The sequence below is a fragment of the Aptenodytes patagonicus genome, chromosome 6 (assembly GCF_965638725.1).
Source record: "Aptenodytes patagonicus chromosome 6, bAptPat1.pri.cur, whole genome shotgun sequence".
NCBI lineage: Eukaryota > Metazoa > Chordata > Aves > Sphenisciformes > Spheniscidae > Aptenodytes > Aptenodytes patagonicus.
Window position 1 is genome coordinate 12,244,920 of NC_134954.1, and position 17,569 is coordinate 12,262,488.

The 17,569-nt window shown below is 62.0% G+C and overlaps 3 protein-coding genes across 14 annotated transcripts in view; 1 reads left to right on the forward strand and 2 right to left on the reverse strand.

Annotated features, from left to right (window-relative positions):
- Positions 1–1,209: 1,209 nt before the first annotated feature.
- MUC20 (mucin 20, cell surface associated) lies at positions 1,210–9,086 on the reverse strand. 2 transcript variants are annotated; one of them, XM_076341150.1, is made up of 6 exons: positions 8,780–9,086; positions 6,875–7,672; positions 3,402–3,830; positions 3,098–3,214; positions 2,703–2,788; positions 1,210–2,455 (listed from the first exon to the last, which is right to left on the reverse strand). In XM_076341150.1, exons 1-6 carry the CDS (start codon positions 8,856–8,858, stop codon positions 2,381–2,383), a joined length of 1,584 nt encoding a protein of 527 aa, XP_076197265.1. In that variant the 5' UTR covers positions 8,859–9,086; the 3' UTR covers positions 1,210–2,380. The 2 variants fall into 2 exon arrangements, with proteins under 2 accessions (XP_076197265.1, XP_076197266.1); XM_076341151.1 differs by lacking the exon at positions 3,402–3,830.
- Positions 4,878–13,044, forward strand: LOC143161819 (deoxyribodipyrimidine photo-lyase-like). Of its 6 annotated transcripts, none has more exons than XM_076341144.1 (10): positions 4,878–5,228; positions 9,452–9,731; positions 9,929–10,074; positions 10,223–10,405; positions 10,585–10,743; positions 11,079–11,277; positions 11,367–11,519; positions 11,799–11,920; positions 12,021–12,180; positions 12,370–13,044. In XM_076341144.1, exons 1-10 carry the CDS (start codon positions 5,136–5,138, stop codon positions 12,522–12,524), a joined length of 1,650 nt encoding a protein of 549 aa, XP_076197259.1. In that variant the 5' UTR covers positions 4,878–5,135; the 3' UTR covers positions 12,525–13,044. The 6 variants fall into 6 exon arrangements, with proteins under 6 accessions (XP_076197259.1, XP_076197263.1, XP_076197264.1 ...); XM_076341146.1 differs by lacking the exon at positions 4,878–5,228 and adding an exon at positions 5,798–5,861; XM_076341147.1 differs by lacking the exon at positions 4,878–5,228 and adding an exon at positions 9,193–9,227.
- A 2,519-nt stretch (positions 13,045–15,563) lies between these two features.
- The window catches only part of RUBCN (rubicon autophagy regulator), a 32,489-nt gene continuing 30,483 nt past the window's right edge, over positions 15,564–17,569 (reverse strand). For all 6 annotated transcript variants that reach the window (XM_076341141.1, XM_076341143.1, XM_076341140.1 and 3 more), the window contains 2 exons: positions 17,096–17,189; positions 15,564–16,184 (listed from right to left, as the gene is read on the reverse strand). In XM_076341141.1, coding sequence (XP_076197256.1) covers positions 16,021–16,184; positions 17,096–17,189 — 258 coding nt within the window. In that variant the 3' untranslated portion in view covers positions 15,564–16,020. The remainder of the gene's footprint in view (positions 16,185–17,095; positions 17,190–17,569) is intronic.

Genomic DNA, 17,569 nt, shown 5'->3' on the forward strand with positions numbered 1-17,569 from the left:
ACCGGCGGGGGTGAAAGGGGACACTGGAAGGGACAACTGAGTCACAAGGGACTTGAGACACATGCCCCATGATGCTGCTGGGCCCTCTGAAGGTGACAGTCCTGCTGGGCACAGGGTCTGCTCCTTTGGACAGTGCTGATAGATGGGAGTGGGTTACAGCGAACAGGCTGAGAAATGATTTACGGGCTGGGAAAGCAGCAGGACGCAGATCCGACCTCCCAAGGCCCCTCTAGTCAGGGGTCCATGGCAGGCAAGCAGCCGTGGGGTGAAGGTGGCGGCCAGCATCCTCAAGGATGGCAGGCATGGAGAGCATGGGCAGTGTCAGGAGCTTGTCAGAGCTCCACGTCCCCAGTGCCCGGACAGTGCCCACCATCCCCATGGGAGCCATGTCCCCCCACCATGCCCCTCTTCTCCCTCCCAGGCTGGGGGGCAGAGGGGCTTAGTGAGACCGGAGCATCTCCTCTCCCCGCCACCCCCTGACCATGATAATGGTGGAAGGCAGTTGTGCTGGCGGGGGACAGCGAGTGCCCCGGTCACCTTTTCATCCCAGCACTTCAGGACCTTTTCCTCCTTTTGTGACGCAGTTTGGCTCCATTACCCCAGCCTTGGCCCCCAGCCATGTCCCGGGGTCTGAAGTTATGGATTCAACAGCCGGAGAAAGCAGCCCGGTGGGATGCGGCGTGGGAGGACTCTTGGCCCAGCTCCACAGCGTAGGCAGAGCATGAGGATTTCTTTCCCAGCACCCCACCAGGCGTCCAGTGCGGGGACCCCTTCCGGCAGGCTTTGCCCTGCTCCCCAGCTCCCTGCCCGGGCGCAAAGTGACCTCTCTTGGTGCTGACAGCTCCAACAAGCCCCCAAAAGCCAGGCAGCATCCTAGAGAGCAAAGGGGCAAGCCTGGGATGCAAAGGGCATTCCAAATGGGAGCATCCTGACAAGCTGCCTGGGCTCAGCCTCCAGCCCCAGCCCAGCCTCTCTCAGCCCCTGCGAGCTGGCAGGCAGCCGGGTGATCCCAGGGTGCCTTCCCCCATCCTGTCCGGCTGCTGGCTTCTACCGAGATGGGTGACAACCCGGTGATCCCAGGAGCCATCCCCTGGTTTGGCACCCCGCAGCCCCATACACCCCTTCCCAGCCCTCCCCATGCCAGGGCGGCGCAGGCTGCCAGCGAGGAGCAGGGATCAGCCAAAAATAACCCCTGACAAGCAACACAGCTATTTTGCTCATTATTTCAGTTTTCAATCTCCAGGCGAGGTGACTTGCTTAGGCTAATAATTGCTTCGGTTGGATTTTATCTGGCTAATTAATCAGTTAATAAATGACTTTGCTGCAGGGGGACAGACGCTGCGGCTGTCTCCTTAGCTTGGGACTGGAAAAAAACAGGGAAGGAGCACAGCCCACGGGATTTCCACAGCCCCACGGTGCGCACAGCTGCCCCAGCAGCCATGGGTTGTCATGGGACAGAGAGCACCAAAGCAGGGACCCCCAGCCTGTTGGGATGCAGAGCCATCCTCGGGAACATCTGCAGCAGCCCCAGCCAGGAGGTGACAGCCCTGAGCCCGTCTCTCTGCCGCAGAGCTTTTGGGACTCAGCTGGTTTTCCTCGCCGGTACCTCTGCTAGATGGTGAAGCTGAAAACTGGGAAAGGCAACTTGGAAAAAAAGAAGTCATCTTTGCCACGGAAAACGTGGGATTTCCCTTTACTGCCCGGCCTTCGTTGGCATGGGTGTGCTTCTCTGTCAGTGCTACCACAGGCGAGCCAGGGAGAGATGGTGTACCACTGGCCCCAGGATGGGGCTCGGGTGGGAGAGGGGGGAGGTTTCCTCTCCTGCCTCCTTCCCAGAGCCACCCCAGGCTCCATCTTGGCCCACTCTGGATGTGAAGCAGCCATGGAGCATCTCTTGAAGACCTCGGGCACCGCAGCCTCTCCAGGTTGCAAACCTCAGAAGTCACTAGCACTGAGCCCCCGAGTGCCCTGGGCACAGTGGTACCGGGGGCTCCAGGTCTCCTTTCTCTCATCCACCGGTCCCCAGGGTGGCTTTTGTGGCTAAGCCAGCTCAGCCCCAGCTGTAAAAGTCCAGCCCCTGCAGGGTCCCCTCCTCCCAGCCCCCCAGCAGTACTGGGGGGTCCCACCATGGGAGCCAGGTCTGGTGCAGGGTATTGGGAGGGCTCAGGCTCTACAGACAGGCTGCGGGAAGGGGCAGGGGCACCCCAGCCCACGGGGGGCACTGGGGGTCCTCTGGGGGTGTGCAGTGAAGGATGGGGGGGTCCCAGGTTCAAGGGGAGCTGTACAGGTTACCCCAAAGGGCTGCTCCGTCGTGGAGTAAGGAGCTGGGAGCAGAAGGCTTGCCAGTCCACGTGGGTGCCAGCTGGGCAAGGAGCAGCCGTCAGGTCCTCCTCTTCCCTCGCCACTCCACCGCCAGGCCAGCGCACGGGAATGCCATCTGCAGGTCCCCACGGAGCTGGGGGGAGAGGACAGCCGTCAAACCGTGCCAGAGGGGGTCTCCTACCCCCGCTCCTCACCTAGGAGGGGCCTGATCCTGGGCCATGGCAGCCAAAGGAGGGTCTCCCCTTCATCTGAAAGGGCTCCAGGTGACATTCAATGCGAGACCCAGCTGTTCCCCTCTCACTGGCTGTCTGACCCCCTCCCCGGCTGGCTGGACCGTGGCTGGCAGATGCAAAGTGGCACCCCCTCCCAGCACACCTCACCTTGGACAACACCAGCTCCTGCACCATGGTGTTCCCCAGGTCCAGCGGGACAGTTAGGCGCAGCGACAGAAAGAGGTGAGATGCACCTAGGGACAAAAAATGTGGCTCTAGTTATTGCCCTTGAACCTTGGGCTGCACCAAAGGGGTCTCTCCCCAGGATCACTGGCACAGACACGGGACCTCCTCCCAGGTTAATCATGTCATGGACACCCTACACTGTCAGGAGAACAACCCTCCACCTGTACAGCAAACCACACGTCCCACAGAGCATCAATGTTCCCGTACTGAGAGCATGGCAAAAGCAGTGGGGCTCCAGGACCCCCTGCACTGGCCCCTGGAAGCCCAAAGCCACCGGTGCTGGGGGCGTGGTGATGCCCATGGGGCACTGCACTTACTGGTGTTGGACGTGGTGTTGGGGCAGACGGGCAGCGTGGTTGGCAGGTCTGCAGGGGTGCTGAGGGTAATCTCTGGGGTCTGGGTTGAGTCGGTGTCGGGGGAAGAGGACTCCATGTCTGGGCAAAGCAATGTTATGTTAGCACTGTCTGCAGAGAGGCGCAGGATGCTCCTACAGCTGGGGACAGACTGAGCCTAAATGAAGCCACCTACATGAAGCCACCCATGTATGTGCCCAGCATCCCCGTGGGGATTTGTCACCCCGACCATGCCCCTGCCTTCCAGGCGCCCCATGGCTGCACCCACCCGTGGCTGCAATGGGGGTCACAGATACTGTCAGGGTGCCTGGGGTTGGCCCCATGGTCGGAGTGGAGATGCCAGGGGTGGTCCTGGACGTGGTCCCAGCTGGCTGGCTGGGAGTGGGGGTGCTCCTGGGCACCTCCGTGCTGATAACAGGGGTGGCTGTGGTGGCTGCCAGGGTTGTCAAGGGCTCATCCGAAGTGGCTGTTGGTGCTGGTGTGGTGGGAGGAGGCGCAGTGGGAGGTGAGGTGCCGCTGGTCCCTGGGGATGTGCTGGACCTCTCTGGGGTGGAGGCTCCCGTTTCAGGGCTGGAGGGATGGAGGTTGGCTGCAGTGGTGGAGTCAGTGGTGGGCAGCAGTGCCGAGGTCTCCATAGGTATTGGGGAGGTAGGGAGAGTCGTGGACACGGTGACTGTCACATCTGTGACAGTGTTCCCTGCAAAGAGGTTGGAGAATGAGGTGCGCAAGGGCTGGCGATGAAAGGCTGAGACCATGGCTGTGCCGGGGATGGTGCAGCATCACCACCACCATGAGCTCCCCAAGGGACCCAGAGCTACGCATCAGCCACAGAGCATTGGGAGTGGGGATTCACTGTCCTGCATGGATCAAGCACATGGATCCCCTGAATGGGCATCAGCAAGGCAGGCCACGTAAATCCCCCAGCCTGACAAAGCAGGAACAAGCCATGGGCATCGCCAGTCTCGGGGCAGAAACTCCCGTAGGCACCAGCCCTAAGACCTGTTCCACCACCTTCACCATCCCTGGAGGAAGTCAGACAAACCCGTCCGACGGGAAGAGCCGTGCAGGAACTGGTGACCATGAGATGAGCTGGAACCGCAGCAGCAAGTTTACACAAACCTCTCTGCTGCTGATAGTCAGGAACTGATAGCGCCGGGTGTAAATAAAGGCAACGGGGAAACCAGCCCCCCCAGAGCGGGGCCATAGAGGAACAAATCCCAGCTTGCAGCTCAGGGGCGAGTGGTTAGAGACGTGCAGTGACCCACGAAAGCTCTGCAGGGGGGGTTGAAGGATGCAGGAGGGCCGTCCTCTCTGCCAGCATGGACCCCATGCTGGAGCAGCCTGCTGTCCCCAGGGAAGCCCTGGTATCTGTAACCCTCTCCAAAAAGGATGCACAAGACAGCCTGCCTGCCCGGGCCTCTGTCAAGGGATGCGTGTGAGGTGGCGGCTTTGAGATGCCAGGCTGGATTCCCCGGTGATCCCAGCACAAATGCAGTGAGTCTGGGGCTCTGCCCACATGGGGATGGGGAACCAAGCCACGAGCCACCAGCTGCTTTCAGCCAACCCCACCAGAAACATCCAAAGCCCCCGGCAGCCGCTCCCTCCCTGAGCTGCTGCAGGCAGCAGCTGGTCAATTAATAATTTGGAGAAGGGCAAAGGTCTGATCCCAGCCCATGCCCGGGTGGGTGTCTGCATTGAAGAGCCTCATCCTCACACAAAGGAGGAGCTGTAAGTCCACCTCTGCTTCCCATTTAGCAAACGGCAAACAGCACCCGCAGCATTTCGCTCCCCACACCCCACAGGCGCCTGCTGTGGGCGAAGCACCCCACCACCCCAGGGAACGATGCTCCCCGCTTGCGACCCACCCCATGGAGAGCACCACATCCCGCTCAGCCCTTACCCAGCGTGAGGTGTGGCACGACGAGGCTGGCAAGGCTCAGCAGCAGCAGGGGCAGGGGCAGCACCCCTCTCTGCCCGGCCATGTCCGGGTGGATGGGAGCTGATGCCCCCCCGCAGGCACTACTCCGAGCACTCCCCACGGCCCCAGCACCGGGCTTTCCAGGTCTCCTTTGCCCAGCAGAGAAGGAGCATCCAGGTGGGTCCTTTTACTCCCCAGGTGTTGGCAGCGAAGAGGGGGTTTCCACCTGACACGGGCACTCCCAGGGACAGGCGCGATGCCAAGCAGACATCAGCTGCACGGCTGGACCCAGAGCAGCCACGAGCAGCGGGCAGGGCAGGCCGGCAGGGCCACCACTGCAGCAGTCCAGGTCCCTGTAGCCGGGGGGACCGTGCCGTCCTCTGCCTGCTGAGGGGACGGTGACAATGGAAAAAAGCCCAGGGAAGCAGCCGGGCTGCCTGGGACCGTCCCTGCGCTCCGCCACAGGGGTGATGTTCGGTGGTGTCTCCCAGCACCAACGCCCTCGGGAGACAATAGCCCGTTATGTCTGAGCGCAAGGAACCAGCCGAGAGAACAGGCGGTGCTCAGGAAGGGCGTGCTCCAGGCTGAGGGTTTGTCTCCTGGGCTGTCTGTACAGGCATCACTTCCCCATGTCACAGCATGTCATGGCTGAAGGGCACTGCTGACAGCCGGAGCTGCTTCCTTCTTCTCAGGGTCAGGGACAAGACCAGTCGGAGGCGCCTGCAGGCACTGGGCCAGAGTACAGGCACTCTGCAGGCGGACAGGCACGCTGGAGGACTGCCAGGGCACAGACACCCTGCTGCTATATAGGTACACTAAGGCACTGCCAGGGCACAGGCACACTGAGGGTATCACTGGCATACAGGCACTCTGCTGGGGTGCTCTCACGCTGTAGGCATTAAGCCAGGGTACAGGTACTCTGTCAGGATACAGTCGCTCTACTGGGGTACAGGGACACCGGGGGCACATGCACAGCCAGGGCCACTGGGGCAGGGTACAGTCTCCCTGCCAGGTTCAGGTGCACGGAGGGGGGTGTCACCAGGGTACAGCTGCAGCCCCAGAGTAAAGGCTCCTGGGAGAGCCACCGGGATACAGTCACACTGCTGGGACACAGGTGCCCAGGAAGGGGCACTGTGCCAGGGTACGGCTGCCTGGGGGGACTGCCGGGGTAACACTCCTGGGGTACAGTCTCACTGCCGGGGTGCAGGCGCGCTGCTGGGGGCACAGCCGCACAGCCGTGGCGCAGCCGGGGTACAGCCACACCGCCGGGGTACAGCCACACCGCCGGGGTACAGCCGGGGTACAGCCACACCGCCGGGGTACAGCCACACCGCCGGGGTACGAACGCGCAGCGCCACCGCCAGCGCGAGCCCGGCGATGCCCCGCCCCCTCCCGAAGCCCCGCCCCCAGCAACGCACGGCAGACACGTCCCTGCCACAGGCCACGCCCCTCCACGCGTTCCCCGCCCCTTCCCGCCCCCGGCCCCGCCCTGCGTGAGGCCCGGAGCGCCGCGCCGCGCTACGCCGAGGGCCGGGCCCGGTGCCGCCGTGCCCGCCCGGCAGCGTGGGGTGTGAGGGAGCGCCCCGGTCCCCGCTGCGTGACGGGGCGGCCAGCGCGGCCTGGGCGCGGGGAGCAGCGTGGGACGCACCCGCCGGCCTGCAGGGCCTGGAGACGGGGCTGCCGCCCCGGGGCTAGGGCGGGGGGCCAGGCCCGGGGCAGGGCTGGGGCGAAGCAGCCTGGAGCCTGGCGGGAGCAGGACGGGAGATCCCGCGGGGATTTGTCACCCTGCCCCTGTCCCCCGGCTGCCCCGTGGCTGCACTCACCCGCGGCGGCACTGGGGGTCTCAGGTGCTGCCGGGGTGGAGGTACCAGGGCTGGTCCCAGCCGTGGTCCCGGCCGGCTGGCTGGGGGCGGGGGTGCTCCCGGGGACCCCCGTGCTGGTAACGGGGGTGGCCGTGGCGTCCAACGGGGTTGTTGAGGGCTTGTCTGAAGTGGCTGTCAGTGCTGGTGCGGTGGGAGAAGAGGCGCTGCCGGTCCCTGGGGGTGTGCTGCCAAGCAGCGTGGTCACGGCTGGCCCTTGGGGGGTGCTGGTGCCAAGCGTGGTGCCCACCCAGGTGGAGGGGAGAAGAGTAGAGGTGGGGGGAGGCAGCGTGCTCGTTTTGACTCCAAACGAGCTGACAGCCAGAGCCATGCTGGTTCCCACAGACGTGACCATGGTCGTCTCAGCGCAGTTGGAGGTCACGGCCATGGGGGTCGGAGTTGGGGTGCCGGTGGTGAGCCCTAGCTCTGTTGGGGTGCCGGTGGTGAGCCCCAGCCCTGTTGGGGTGGGATCAGGCTGCACCGTGGTGCCGGCAGTTAACCCGGGAGTGCTGTGGGCTGTGCTGCCCCTCTCCTGAGGTGTGGTGATGCTGAAGGTTGCTGGGCTGCTCCCCAGAGGCGTTGCAGCACTGGCTGTGAAGGCATCGGTCAGCACCTCTGGGGTGGAGGTTTCAGGGCTGGAGGGAGGGAGGGTGGTTGCGGTGGTGGAGTCGGTGGTGGACAGCAGTGCCAAGGTCTCTGTGGGTGTCGAGGAGGTAGGGAGAGTTGGGGACACGGTGACCATCACATCTCTGGTGGTGCTCACTGCAAAGAGATTGGAGAATGAGGTGCGCAAGGGCTGGCGGTGAAAGGCTGAGACCATGGCTGTGCCGGGGATGGTGCAGCATCACCACCACCATGAGCTCTCCGAGCTACGCATCAGCCATGGATCGTCAGGAGTGGGGATTCACCGTCCTGCATGGACCAAGCACGTGAATGCCCTGAATGGCAACATGATCATCTGCAAGGCAGGCCACGTAAATCCCCCAGCCTGACAAAGCAGGAACAAGCCATGGGCATCGCCAGTCTCGGGGCAGAAACTCCCGTAGGCACCAGCCCTAAGACCTGTTCCACCACCTTCACCATCCCTGGAGGAAGTCAGACAAACCCGTCCGACGGGAAGAGCCGTGCAGGAACTGGTGACCATGAGATGAGCTGGAACCGCAGCAGCAAGTTTACACAAACCTCTCTGCTGCTGATAGTCAGGAACTGATAGCGCCGGGTGTAAATAAAGGCAACGGGGGAACCAGCCCCCCCAGAGCGGGGCCATAGAGGAACAAATCCCAGCTTGCAGCTCAGGGGCGAGTGGTTAGAGATGTGCAGTGACCCACGAAAGCTCTGCAGGGGGGGTTGAGGGCCACAGGAGGAGGGGACCTACAGCTGTAGCTCGAGGCTTGCAGGAGGTACAAGTCTCAGGTTTATTCCCTGTGCTCGACTCAACACTGCTCTTGCTTTGTGTCAAGTGCAAACATCGGAACAGCATTTGCAGTTTTCCAGGCCCACAACATCGTGGTGATGCTGCCATCCAGGCAGGGCAGTTTGGTGCTGCTGGGCAGGTCATGGCAAAGGCAATGAGCCCAGCGGGGACCAAGGTTCAGCAAGGGGGTCCAGCTGGAACCAAGGTCTTCTCTGCCCGGATGGAGACATATGTGAGAGGCAAAAGAAATAAAGCCAAGCTTGTCCCTCCTGTGTGGCAAAGCGTAGCCCTGTTTACTCACTGGGATGGGACTGAGATGTCAGAGAGCAAACAGCACACACAGTGTTTCACCTCTGTGGCTGAAGCCACCCTGGGGCCACCCACCACCCTGGGGAACGATGCTCCCCGCTCACCACCCGCCCCACGGATAGCACTGCATCCCACTCAGCCCTTACCCAGAGTGAGGTCCGGCACGGCAAGGCTCAGCAGCAGCAGCAGCAGCAGCAGGGGCAGCCCTCCTCTCTGCCCGGCCATGTCCAGAGCCAGCACCCTCGCTCCCCGCGTTGGGACAGGTCCCTGCACCCGGGGACGCAGGGCGAGGGGACGGTGCCGGCGGGGAACTACGCTGCCGAATGACGACTGAAGGTGGCCGGAGCTGCTTCCTCGTTCCCGGGGGCAGGGAGGGGAGGCACCGGTGGGCACTGCCCCCCCTCCCGGGGGCCGGTGCTGCGCCGATGTCCCCGGGGCGCGCCGGGGACATCGGCGCAGCACCGGCCCCGGTGTGCGGGGGGGGCGGTACCAGGTGCTGGCGCCACGCCCCTTCCCCGAAGGCCACGCCCATCGCCACACCCCCTAACCACGCCCCCGGCTTGTGTAACACCCGGAGGGCCGCGTGACTGCCAGGTAAGGACCGGGGACCGGACCCCGGACCCCGACCCTCGGACTCCGGGAGCGGACCGGGATGGGCAGGGCACCGGCATGCCCGGTCCCCGGCATCCCCGGTCCCCGGGAGCGGACCAGGGACAAGGATGGGCAGGGTACCAGCATCCCCCGGGCTCTGGGGGCGGACCGGGGACTGGGATGGGCAAGGCACCGGGAACTCAGTACGGTCCCGTTTCCCCTCGCAGCGGCCGCACGCAACCACGCTGCTCCGGGCGCCGGCCCGCGCAGTCCTAAGGATGAGGCGGGGGCAAGGGAAGCGAAAGGCCGAGGCCACGGAGCTGCCACGCGTGTCTCGGAGGAAGGAGGAAGAGGAGGCGGTGCAGGAGGCCCGGCGGAGGGCGGCCCCATCCGTGCGGGAGTTTAAGTACAACAAAAAGCGGGTTCGCCTCGTCTCACAGGGCTCAGACCTGAAGGATGATGCTCGGTGCATCCTTTACTGGATGTCCCGGGACCAGCGGGTGCAAGGTGCGAACCAGCTGGTGGAGGGGGCCGGGAAACAGAGCTCCCACGGATGGCAAAAGCCTTGGTCACTTCCCACGGTAGCCGCTGGAGCTGGTCCCCCCTCTGCAGGGGGGACTGGGGGGAATTCCTCTTGCAAAATGCCGTCTCCATCCCCTCAGCAGGGCGTCCCCCCGACACTGACTTGTGTGCTTTCTCCCCAGATAACTGGGCTTTCCTCTATGCCCAGCGCCTGGCCCTCAAACAGGAGCTACCTCTGCATGTCTGCTTCTGCCTGGTGCCCAAATTCCTGGATGCCACCATCCGCCATTACGGCTTCATGCTGAAGGGCCTGCAGGAGGTGGCCGAGGTACGGCCGCTGCAGGGATGTCCACGCTGGGTGGGACAGGGCAGGGACGGGGCTTCTGGGGAAGGGGGAGGCAGATCCATCCCTTCAGCGGATGGTGGTGGGATGGGGTCTGCAGAGGCATCCTATAGCCCTTTCCCCCTCGCTGCAGGAGTGTGCAGAGCTGAACATCCCCTTCCACTTGCTGCTGGGCTATGCCAAGGACGTGCTGCCCACGTTTGTGGTGGAGCATGGCGTGGGCGGGCTGGTGACAGATTTCTGCCCCCTCCACCTCCCCCGGCAGTGGGTGGAGGACGTCAGGGAGCGGTTGCCGGAGGATGTGCCGTTTGCACAGGTGGGTGCCTGCGCTCTGGGAAGGGAAAACTCTGGCTGGTGAGATGTGGGAGAAATGTCTCCTGCGTTTCATGCCTGCAGAGGTGCCCTGGAGTGACCTGAGCAGGGAGCATGTGTGTCATGTCATCGGGACCGTTTGCTTCTCCTGCTCACACCCTCCTCCGTGGCTTTGCTTCCCAGGTTGATGCCCACAACATCGTGCCCTGCTGGGTCGCCTCCCCCAAGCAGGAGTACAGCGCCAGGACCATCCGGGGCAAGATCCATGCTCAGCTCCCCGAGTTCCTCACCGAGTTCCCCCCCATCATTCGCCACCCATATCCCCCCTCCTGCCCGGCAGAGGTACCAGCAGGAGACACCTCTACACCCACTCGCAGACAGTCCCAGAGAGTTTCACAGCTGCTTCGTGATCCTGGGAGGGGATGGCAGGGGATGGGGACAGTGACCTGCCTGAGGTCATGCGCAGGCGGTGTGGAGATGGGGATGCCCTGGGGAAGGGAGGTTCCCACCTCATTCATTCAATTCCCACATCCCTGCCATGCAGGGCTGGTTAAGAGGAGAAGGCTGGCATGAGCTGGGGACTTGCTGGTTGGGGACATCCAGGGGACATAACACTCAGGGCAGCCCTGACTGAAGACCATCTGCAAATGCACTCATGCTGCTTGGTTGCCACCCAGCCCATCGCTTGGGAGGCGTGTTACTCCAGCTTGCAGGTGGACCGCACCGTGGAGGAGGTGGAGTGGGCGACCCCCGGCACGGCTGCAGGGCTGGCTGTGCTGCAGTCCTTCATCGCAGAGCGGCTGAAATCCTTTGGTTCCCACCGGAATGATCCCAACAAGGCAGCGCTCAGCAACCTGTCCCCGTGGTTCCACTTCGGTGAGCATCCCAGGCTTCCCACTCTGCAGCAGGACTGAGCACCATGGCTTGGACCAGTAGCCTGACTTGTTCCCTCCCCACGTCCCCAGGCCAGGTTTCCACCCAACGAGCCATCCTGGAGGTGCAGAAGCACCGGGGCAAGTACAAGGAGTCAGTGGACGCATTTGTGGAGGAGGCCGTGGTGCGGCGGGAGCTGGCTGAAAACTTTTGCTACTACAATGAGAACTACAACAGCGTGCAAGGTAGCATCCCGGGTTGGGTGGGCAATGCTGGGGGCCGGGCTGGTACCCAACTGGTCATCCCAATTTGGCAATCCCATTTCTGTTAGGGGAGGGGCTGTGGGAGCACCAATGTGCCATCATTCGGTACCTTCTGGAGGTAGGACAGGAGCTGGCAGATGCCCTCTTCAAGGCTGGTGCCTCCAGGGCACGGTGCCCTCAGTAGCCCAATTCTCCATCCCTTCCTCGGGGCCCTGCAGGAGTGGGTTGCTCAACGTTGGTTGTCATCTCTCTTGCTCGCAGGTGCCTACAACTGGGCACAAACCACTCTGAAGCTCCACGCCAAAGACAAGAGGCCTTTTCTCTACGAGCTGCAGGAGCTGGAGCAGGGGACCACGCATGACCCACTCTGGAACGCTGCCCAGGTAATGCCCTGCATCTCTTCTGCAAAATGCTAGGCCTTTTCCCAAGGGGCAGAGGCAAGCTGGCACGGACTGACCCCTGCGGCTGTTCCTGTCCCCCCAGCTCCAAATGGTCCAGGAGGGCAAGATGCATGGCTTCCTGCGGATGTACTGGGCCAAGAAGATCCTGGAGTGGACCCGCTCCCCCGAGGAAGCCCTGCAGTTTGCCATCTACCTCAACGACCGCTACGAGCTGGATGGGAGGGACCCCAACGGATACGTAGGCAAGCTGCAGGATGGGGGCACGGGGTGGAGGGTCTTTGATGGCCAAGGCTGCGGTGGGACGGGGAGGGCTCTCTGCAGACAACCCAGCCCATGCTCCAGCCTGTCCTGCTTTGCACCCACATCCCACCTGCTCTCCAGATGCCTCCGAGCAAGGGGGAGAGCTGACGCTCTGTCCCCATGCTCGGCAGGCTGCCTCTGGTCCATCTGCGGCATACACGACCAGGGCTGGGCAGAGCGGGCCATCTTCGGGAAGATCCGCTACATGAACTACGCCGGCTGCAAGCGCAAGTTCGACGTGGGCCAGTTTGAGCGTCGCTACGCCCCCCACACGCTCTCCCAGTGATGGGCACAGCACGCCTTGAGATTGCTCATGCCCCTCTATGCTGGGGGCGGATGTGCCTTTGCCAAGGTGCCAGCTCGCACCTTACACCCCGGCCAGGGATCGCCCCGGGTGCTGTTGGAGTGCTCACTGTAACAACAGCAAGCCCCAGGGTTTTGCAGGTCCCTTTTCTCTGCCATCACCCCCTGCTCCAGCTCCTGCTAGAGCCCCACGGGGCCATGCAGGGCCCTCCTGCTGCCATGAGTTTGCTGGCGGCTGCGAGAGCCCATCCTCAGCGTGCCCATGCCTGCCAGAAACCTTTTCTACAACCACTGTGCTCAGGACTAAACCCAAGTCACTGTTGCTGCTGCTAACCACAGCTTAGATTTAGGCTGAGCAGGGCTTTTCTGGGGAAAAGCCCCCAGAAACTGGCTCCTCATGCCGTGCTGCCCACAGGGAAGCCCTGCTTCGCTCCATGCGGAGCCAACGCTGTGCAGAGCTTACACACGCATGCTTCAACAGTTGTTTTGAAGTTTACAGTTTGTATCTCCTGTGTCTATGGTGTTTATGGGGCGATGCATGACACTGCTGCAAGGGGAGAGCCGGGCTGCATGGGACAGGGATGCAAGCAGGGACGGGGCAGCCAAGGCGATGCCCCTGGGGCCCTCTGCCAGCAGTAAAGGCAGGCTCAGGAAGGAGACAGGCATTACAGAGAGCCCCTTACTCAGTGACTTGTACCTCCTGCCCCGAGTCCAGTGGGCAGTTTGCAGGGGGACGCCACAAACCAGACGGATTAGTCAAGGGGTGGTGACAATAACCCCGTCCCAGTGACATCTGGCTATGCATCACCAGTTGCACAAGTTGTCCCCCCACTGTCCCGTGCCATCAGCTGGCGCATCCCACTCCCTCCCTGCCCCAGGGGCCAACAGGTACTGCAGCACTGACCCCGAGGGGGGGACACCCACTGTTAACCCACCTGAAACGATGCCACAACACAACCAGGCCCCTTATTAACTTAGTTTATTAGGGACGGCATTTTCATTGCTATGCTGTGCAACAGTCCTATGGGGAGGGCTCCAGTTGATGGCCAGGGCAGCCCCTCGCTCTCCCTTAAAAAGAGCTCACTGCCTTGGCCAGTTCCAGTGTTCCTCGTAGCGGTCAGTGCTGGGCAGCAGTGTCAGTGCTGGGCACAATCCTGCCCTGGAGACCTCTGCCAGGTTTGTGAGTCCCACTGCTTCCAGACATAGTCCATGGTGGAGGGTGGAAACCACAAATAAGCAAAAATCCCTTGCCTCTTCTCTAACTGTACTCAGTGCTTCTAGAAAGGGACACGGGCAGCCTCTCAGCTGCTGTCCCAGGACATTAAAGTGCTTCAAACAAAACAGGGTGGATGGAGGTGTGCTGCTGAGGCAGCTCCAGGGAAGGGGGTGCCAGCTCCGGGCAGTAGCGGGAGGGCTCGGCTTGGGGTTGGGGACAGGCAAGGCCAAGGCGGACCAGCGTCTGGCAGCCCCAGGGCTTGCAGAGATGGAGAGCGAGCGGGCGAGCAGCTGCTCCCCTGGGGAAAACAAGCAGAAACAAGACGGGAGGAGGCAAAAACCCTAGGGGAGCGAGTGGGGAGCTGAATCCCCTTTCCCAGGCTAGACCTGGCTTTGTCAGGACGCTACAGAGCAGGGGAGAGATGCTGCCATGCAGCAGCCTAGCTCCCAGCAGCAAGGCTTGCAGCCACCCTCCCTGACCAAGACCTGTGGCCACCTCTCCTGGTCCCAGCCTCTCCCCCAGCTCCGACCCTGCCACCCGTGCAGGGACAGCCCACGAGCGGTCACATGCCAGACCAAGCCAGGGCACGCGCTGCAAGAGCCATTGCCCCTAGATGCCTTCTGCCAGTGTATTGCTCCCCGGTCCCTCAACACCCTTCTCACACATACACAGGCCACACCCTCCTTCCAAACACCCCACTGCCACCCCACATCCCACCCATGCTAAGGTGGTGCTGCACACTCACCCATGCCATGGGCTAAAGCATACCCCTGTGATGCAGAGGCACCTCCTCGACTGACCGCTAGCCCCAGGAGGGCAGAGCTCACCTTGTACCACCGGGTCCGACCCCGCGGAGCCATCGGTTGTGGCAGGCAGCTCTGCATCAGCGAGGGACCAACCCTTTGCAGCACCCCAGTGCCAAACCCCTCTCCCCCGTGCACCCCCCATTGCAAGCAGGCTGCCTGGCCACCCCACTGCATTGCAGCCGGGAAGCCTCGAGGCTTTGCCTGGCTCAGGGACCCCTCTCCCAAGGGGAGCAGGAGACCTGCTGGGAGAGAGGACACCTGGCAAACATCAGCCCCATCCAGGGGTGAGGAACCAGGAGCAGGACAGCCCTGGAGGTTTTATACCGGTGAGTCCCAAGCAGATCGCATGTCCCCTAAAGAGGCATTTCAAGCAGCACCTCCTTGGGGGGGGAACACACAGTTAAAAATACAAACAATCACATTAAAAAAATAAAACCAAATCCAGCAGATTAAAAAACAAAAACCCAACCTAAAAGAACAAACCGAGACAGAGGCTCAGGGGATGCGGCCAGAGGGCTGAGCCTTCACCCACATCCCAACAGGTCTCGGGCAGAAGGCAGCTGCACGGAAGGCAGGTGCTGGTGCCACCAGAGTGAGGTCCCACATCACCCTCAGAGGAGGACATGTCCCCCCAGGAGGACAGCCTGGCAGCATGAGGAGGAAGCGGGGTTGGAAGCCTCACTTACTGCATTCTCTGGCCACGGGGATCTGCCTCTGCTGAAAGCCCGGCAGCACCGGTCCCTTTATGCTGCTGCTCTGGGGGCAGTGCCCCTCTGCGGGTGGAGGGCAGGGAAAGCAGCTCAGCATAGATGGCGCGGAGAGGCAAGGCAGAAATCTGGCATTTTCACCACTGCCACCTCCTCTGCTCTGATCCTGGTGTGAGAGCAACTGTTCTCCAGCAGTGTCCCAAGCCAGAATTGAGAAAGGGAGCTGTTAAACGTACAACCAACCCCAAACCCCCACCCTCCCTCCATGCACACAACCCCCAGCAGCAGCAGCAGAACAGGGGATCGGAGGACTCGGAGAGCTGATTCCCCCACTCCAAGGAGCAGACGTGGCCAGAGCTTCCTAGTATACAGCTGATGAGCAGAAAGTGCTGACCCCCCAAGGGACCCTGTCAGGGAGCAGGGCACGGGGACTGGCAGCACAGCCCTGCCTGGTCCAGCATGAACAACTGCTTCGAAAAGGTCCCTGTTCTGCCTGCAGGACAGGCAGGAGCAGCCACCTTTCCCCAAACAAAGGCATTGGGGAGTGCGAGCGGTACCTGGAGCAGACCTGGACAATGGAAGATGCCCCTTCCCCAGCCCAGCACTACGGCATGGGGGAAAACAGATCCCTCCAAGACAGCGCTCCAGGCCTCCTGACAGTCCTCATCTCCAGTCCGCATGGCTCAGTCTCTGGTGACGAAGGCCACGCACATAAATAAACCCATGATCTGCTTCTCTGCTGCAACATGCTCATGTGGCTGCCACTGCCTCTGGCTGCTCCAGCTCGTCTTCATAGTCCGAGACGTAGGACTCCATGCTCTGCTTGGCCAGCAGCTCTCTCCGGGCTTGAAGCCGCTCACAGCGGGGACAGCGGGTGGATTTGAAGCAGGATTTGTGGTAGCAGGCTTTGCACTCTGCAGGGAAGAGCATGGCTGAGAGCTGGCAGAGGCTGACACAGACTGCCTGATGCTCCACACCCCAGGGAGGGATGCTCCAGGCTTGTCCAGGAGGACATTTCAAACCAAAGCCAAGGCAGAACAAGGACCAGAAGCGGGGGTCCAGCACTGTTTTGGAAGCAGCAAGAAGTCACGCTGCAGGGTCCCTGCAACTGGCTTGCAAAGCCTTTGGGAGCACAGGTGGGAGGTTTCCTGCTCTGCACAAGGTCCCTCCCCAAACTTTCCTGATTCTCCAAGGAAACAGTGACTCTGCCCCAAGTTTTCTCTGGCACTGCACCTGCCAAACCAAGACTTACATGTTGTCAGGAGCCATTTCAAGCCAGTTCAGTGGTTGGAACCAAGCTGCAGGGACAAGCTTTGCTTGGCCATTAGTACTGGGCATTATCGAGGATGACTCCTGAAGGGGCCTGGGGATTTCTTGGCAGGCAGGAAGGGCACAGAGACAAAGCCTTCAGGCTCCCTCTGCTTTACAAGGTCAGCTCCAGCCATCCAAGCAGGGGCAGGAGAGCTGCGTGCAGGCTGCAGCCTGTCCCGTAACCACAGCAGAAGGGAAGCCAGGGCTCCCAGACACCCGCTTGCTGCAGTCACAACCCAACTGCCCACTGCCACAGGGGCAGGCAGAACACAGCGTGGTCAGGAAGGGACCTACACGCTCCACCACGCCAGCAGCTCTGGCCAGACACCATTATAATGTTGATCTGCTGCTGTGATAATGTGGTGCAGAGACACAGGCCATACACAGAGGCACTCTGGTCTGGCTGGCGCTGGCTCTGGCTCTGTACCTCTCGCTAGCACAAATGCCACTCAAACAGGAGGCAGACCTTGGTGACCCCAGGGTCTGCCCCCTCCATTTCTCTCCAGCCTCTCACCTTCACATGTCCTGCACTTGTTGAGCTCAAAGGGGAAGATGATGTCGCCCTCATTCTGGCAGAACTCGCAGATGAAGCCTTTGGCTTGGCACAGCTGGAAGGAGAAAAGGTGAGGAAAAAGCAGCTAAATGCTCCTCATCTCCCTGGCAAGCAGGGCAGGAGGTAGAGCAGAGCAGGACAGCAGGACACAGTGCCCTGCTCTAACCATGTGGGACAGTCCTTCCCCAGCATGGAGCACAGCAAGGCAGAATCAACATGTGCCAGGGGTGTGGGAGCGCCAAAATGGGGTAATAAACATCCCATACGTGCTGGGTAGGAGCTCTGTGGAGCAGGCAGGAGCAGACAGCATTGAATCAGTTAATTTGGTGGCTGCCCTGCACGTCAAATGCCTCCCCATCGGTTATCTTTGCAGCAAAGCCTGCTCCCAAGGGTGGTCCCGAGGGTGCAGAGCCGTGCAGGAGGCAGGCGAGGAGG

What these genes read in the sequence shown, in the direction of transcription:
- LOC143161819 (XM_076341144.1), top strand. Translation starts at nt 5,136, where the DNA reads ATGCCCCCCCGCAGGCACTACTCCGAGCACTCCCCACGGCCCCAGCAC. An exon ending in GAACTACAACAGCGTGCAAG is followed by an intron (nt 11,520 to 11,798) that starts GTAGCATCCCGG and finishes TCTTGCTCGCAG; the next exon opens with GTGCCTACAACTGGGCACAA. An exon ending in CACTCTGGAACGCTGCCCAG is followed by an intron (nt 11,921 to 12,020) that starts GTAATGCCCTGC and finishes CTGTCCCCCCAG; the next exon opens with CTCCAAATGGTCCAGGAGGG.
- MUC20 (XM_076341150.1), bottom strand. Translation starts at nt 8,858, where the DNA reads ATGGCCGGGCAGAGAGGAGGGCTGCCCCTGCTGCTGCTGCTGCTGCTG. An exon ending in GACCCCCAGTGCCGCCGCGG is followed by an intron (nt 3,831 to 6,874) that starts GTGAGTGCAGCC and finishes ACCTCTTTGCAG; the next exon opens with GGAACACTGTCACAGATGTG. An exon ending in GACCCCCATTGCAGCCACGG is followed by an intron (nt 3,215 to 3,401) that starts GTGGGTGCAGCC and finishes TGCTTTGCCCAG; the next exon opens with ACATGGAGTCCTCTTCCCCC.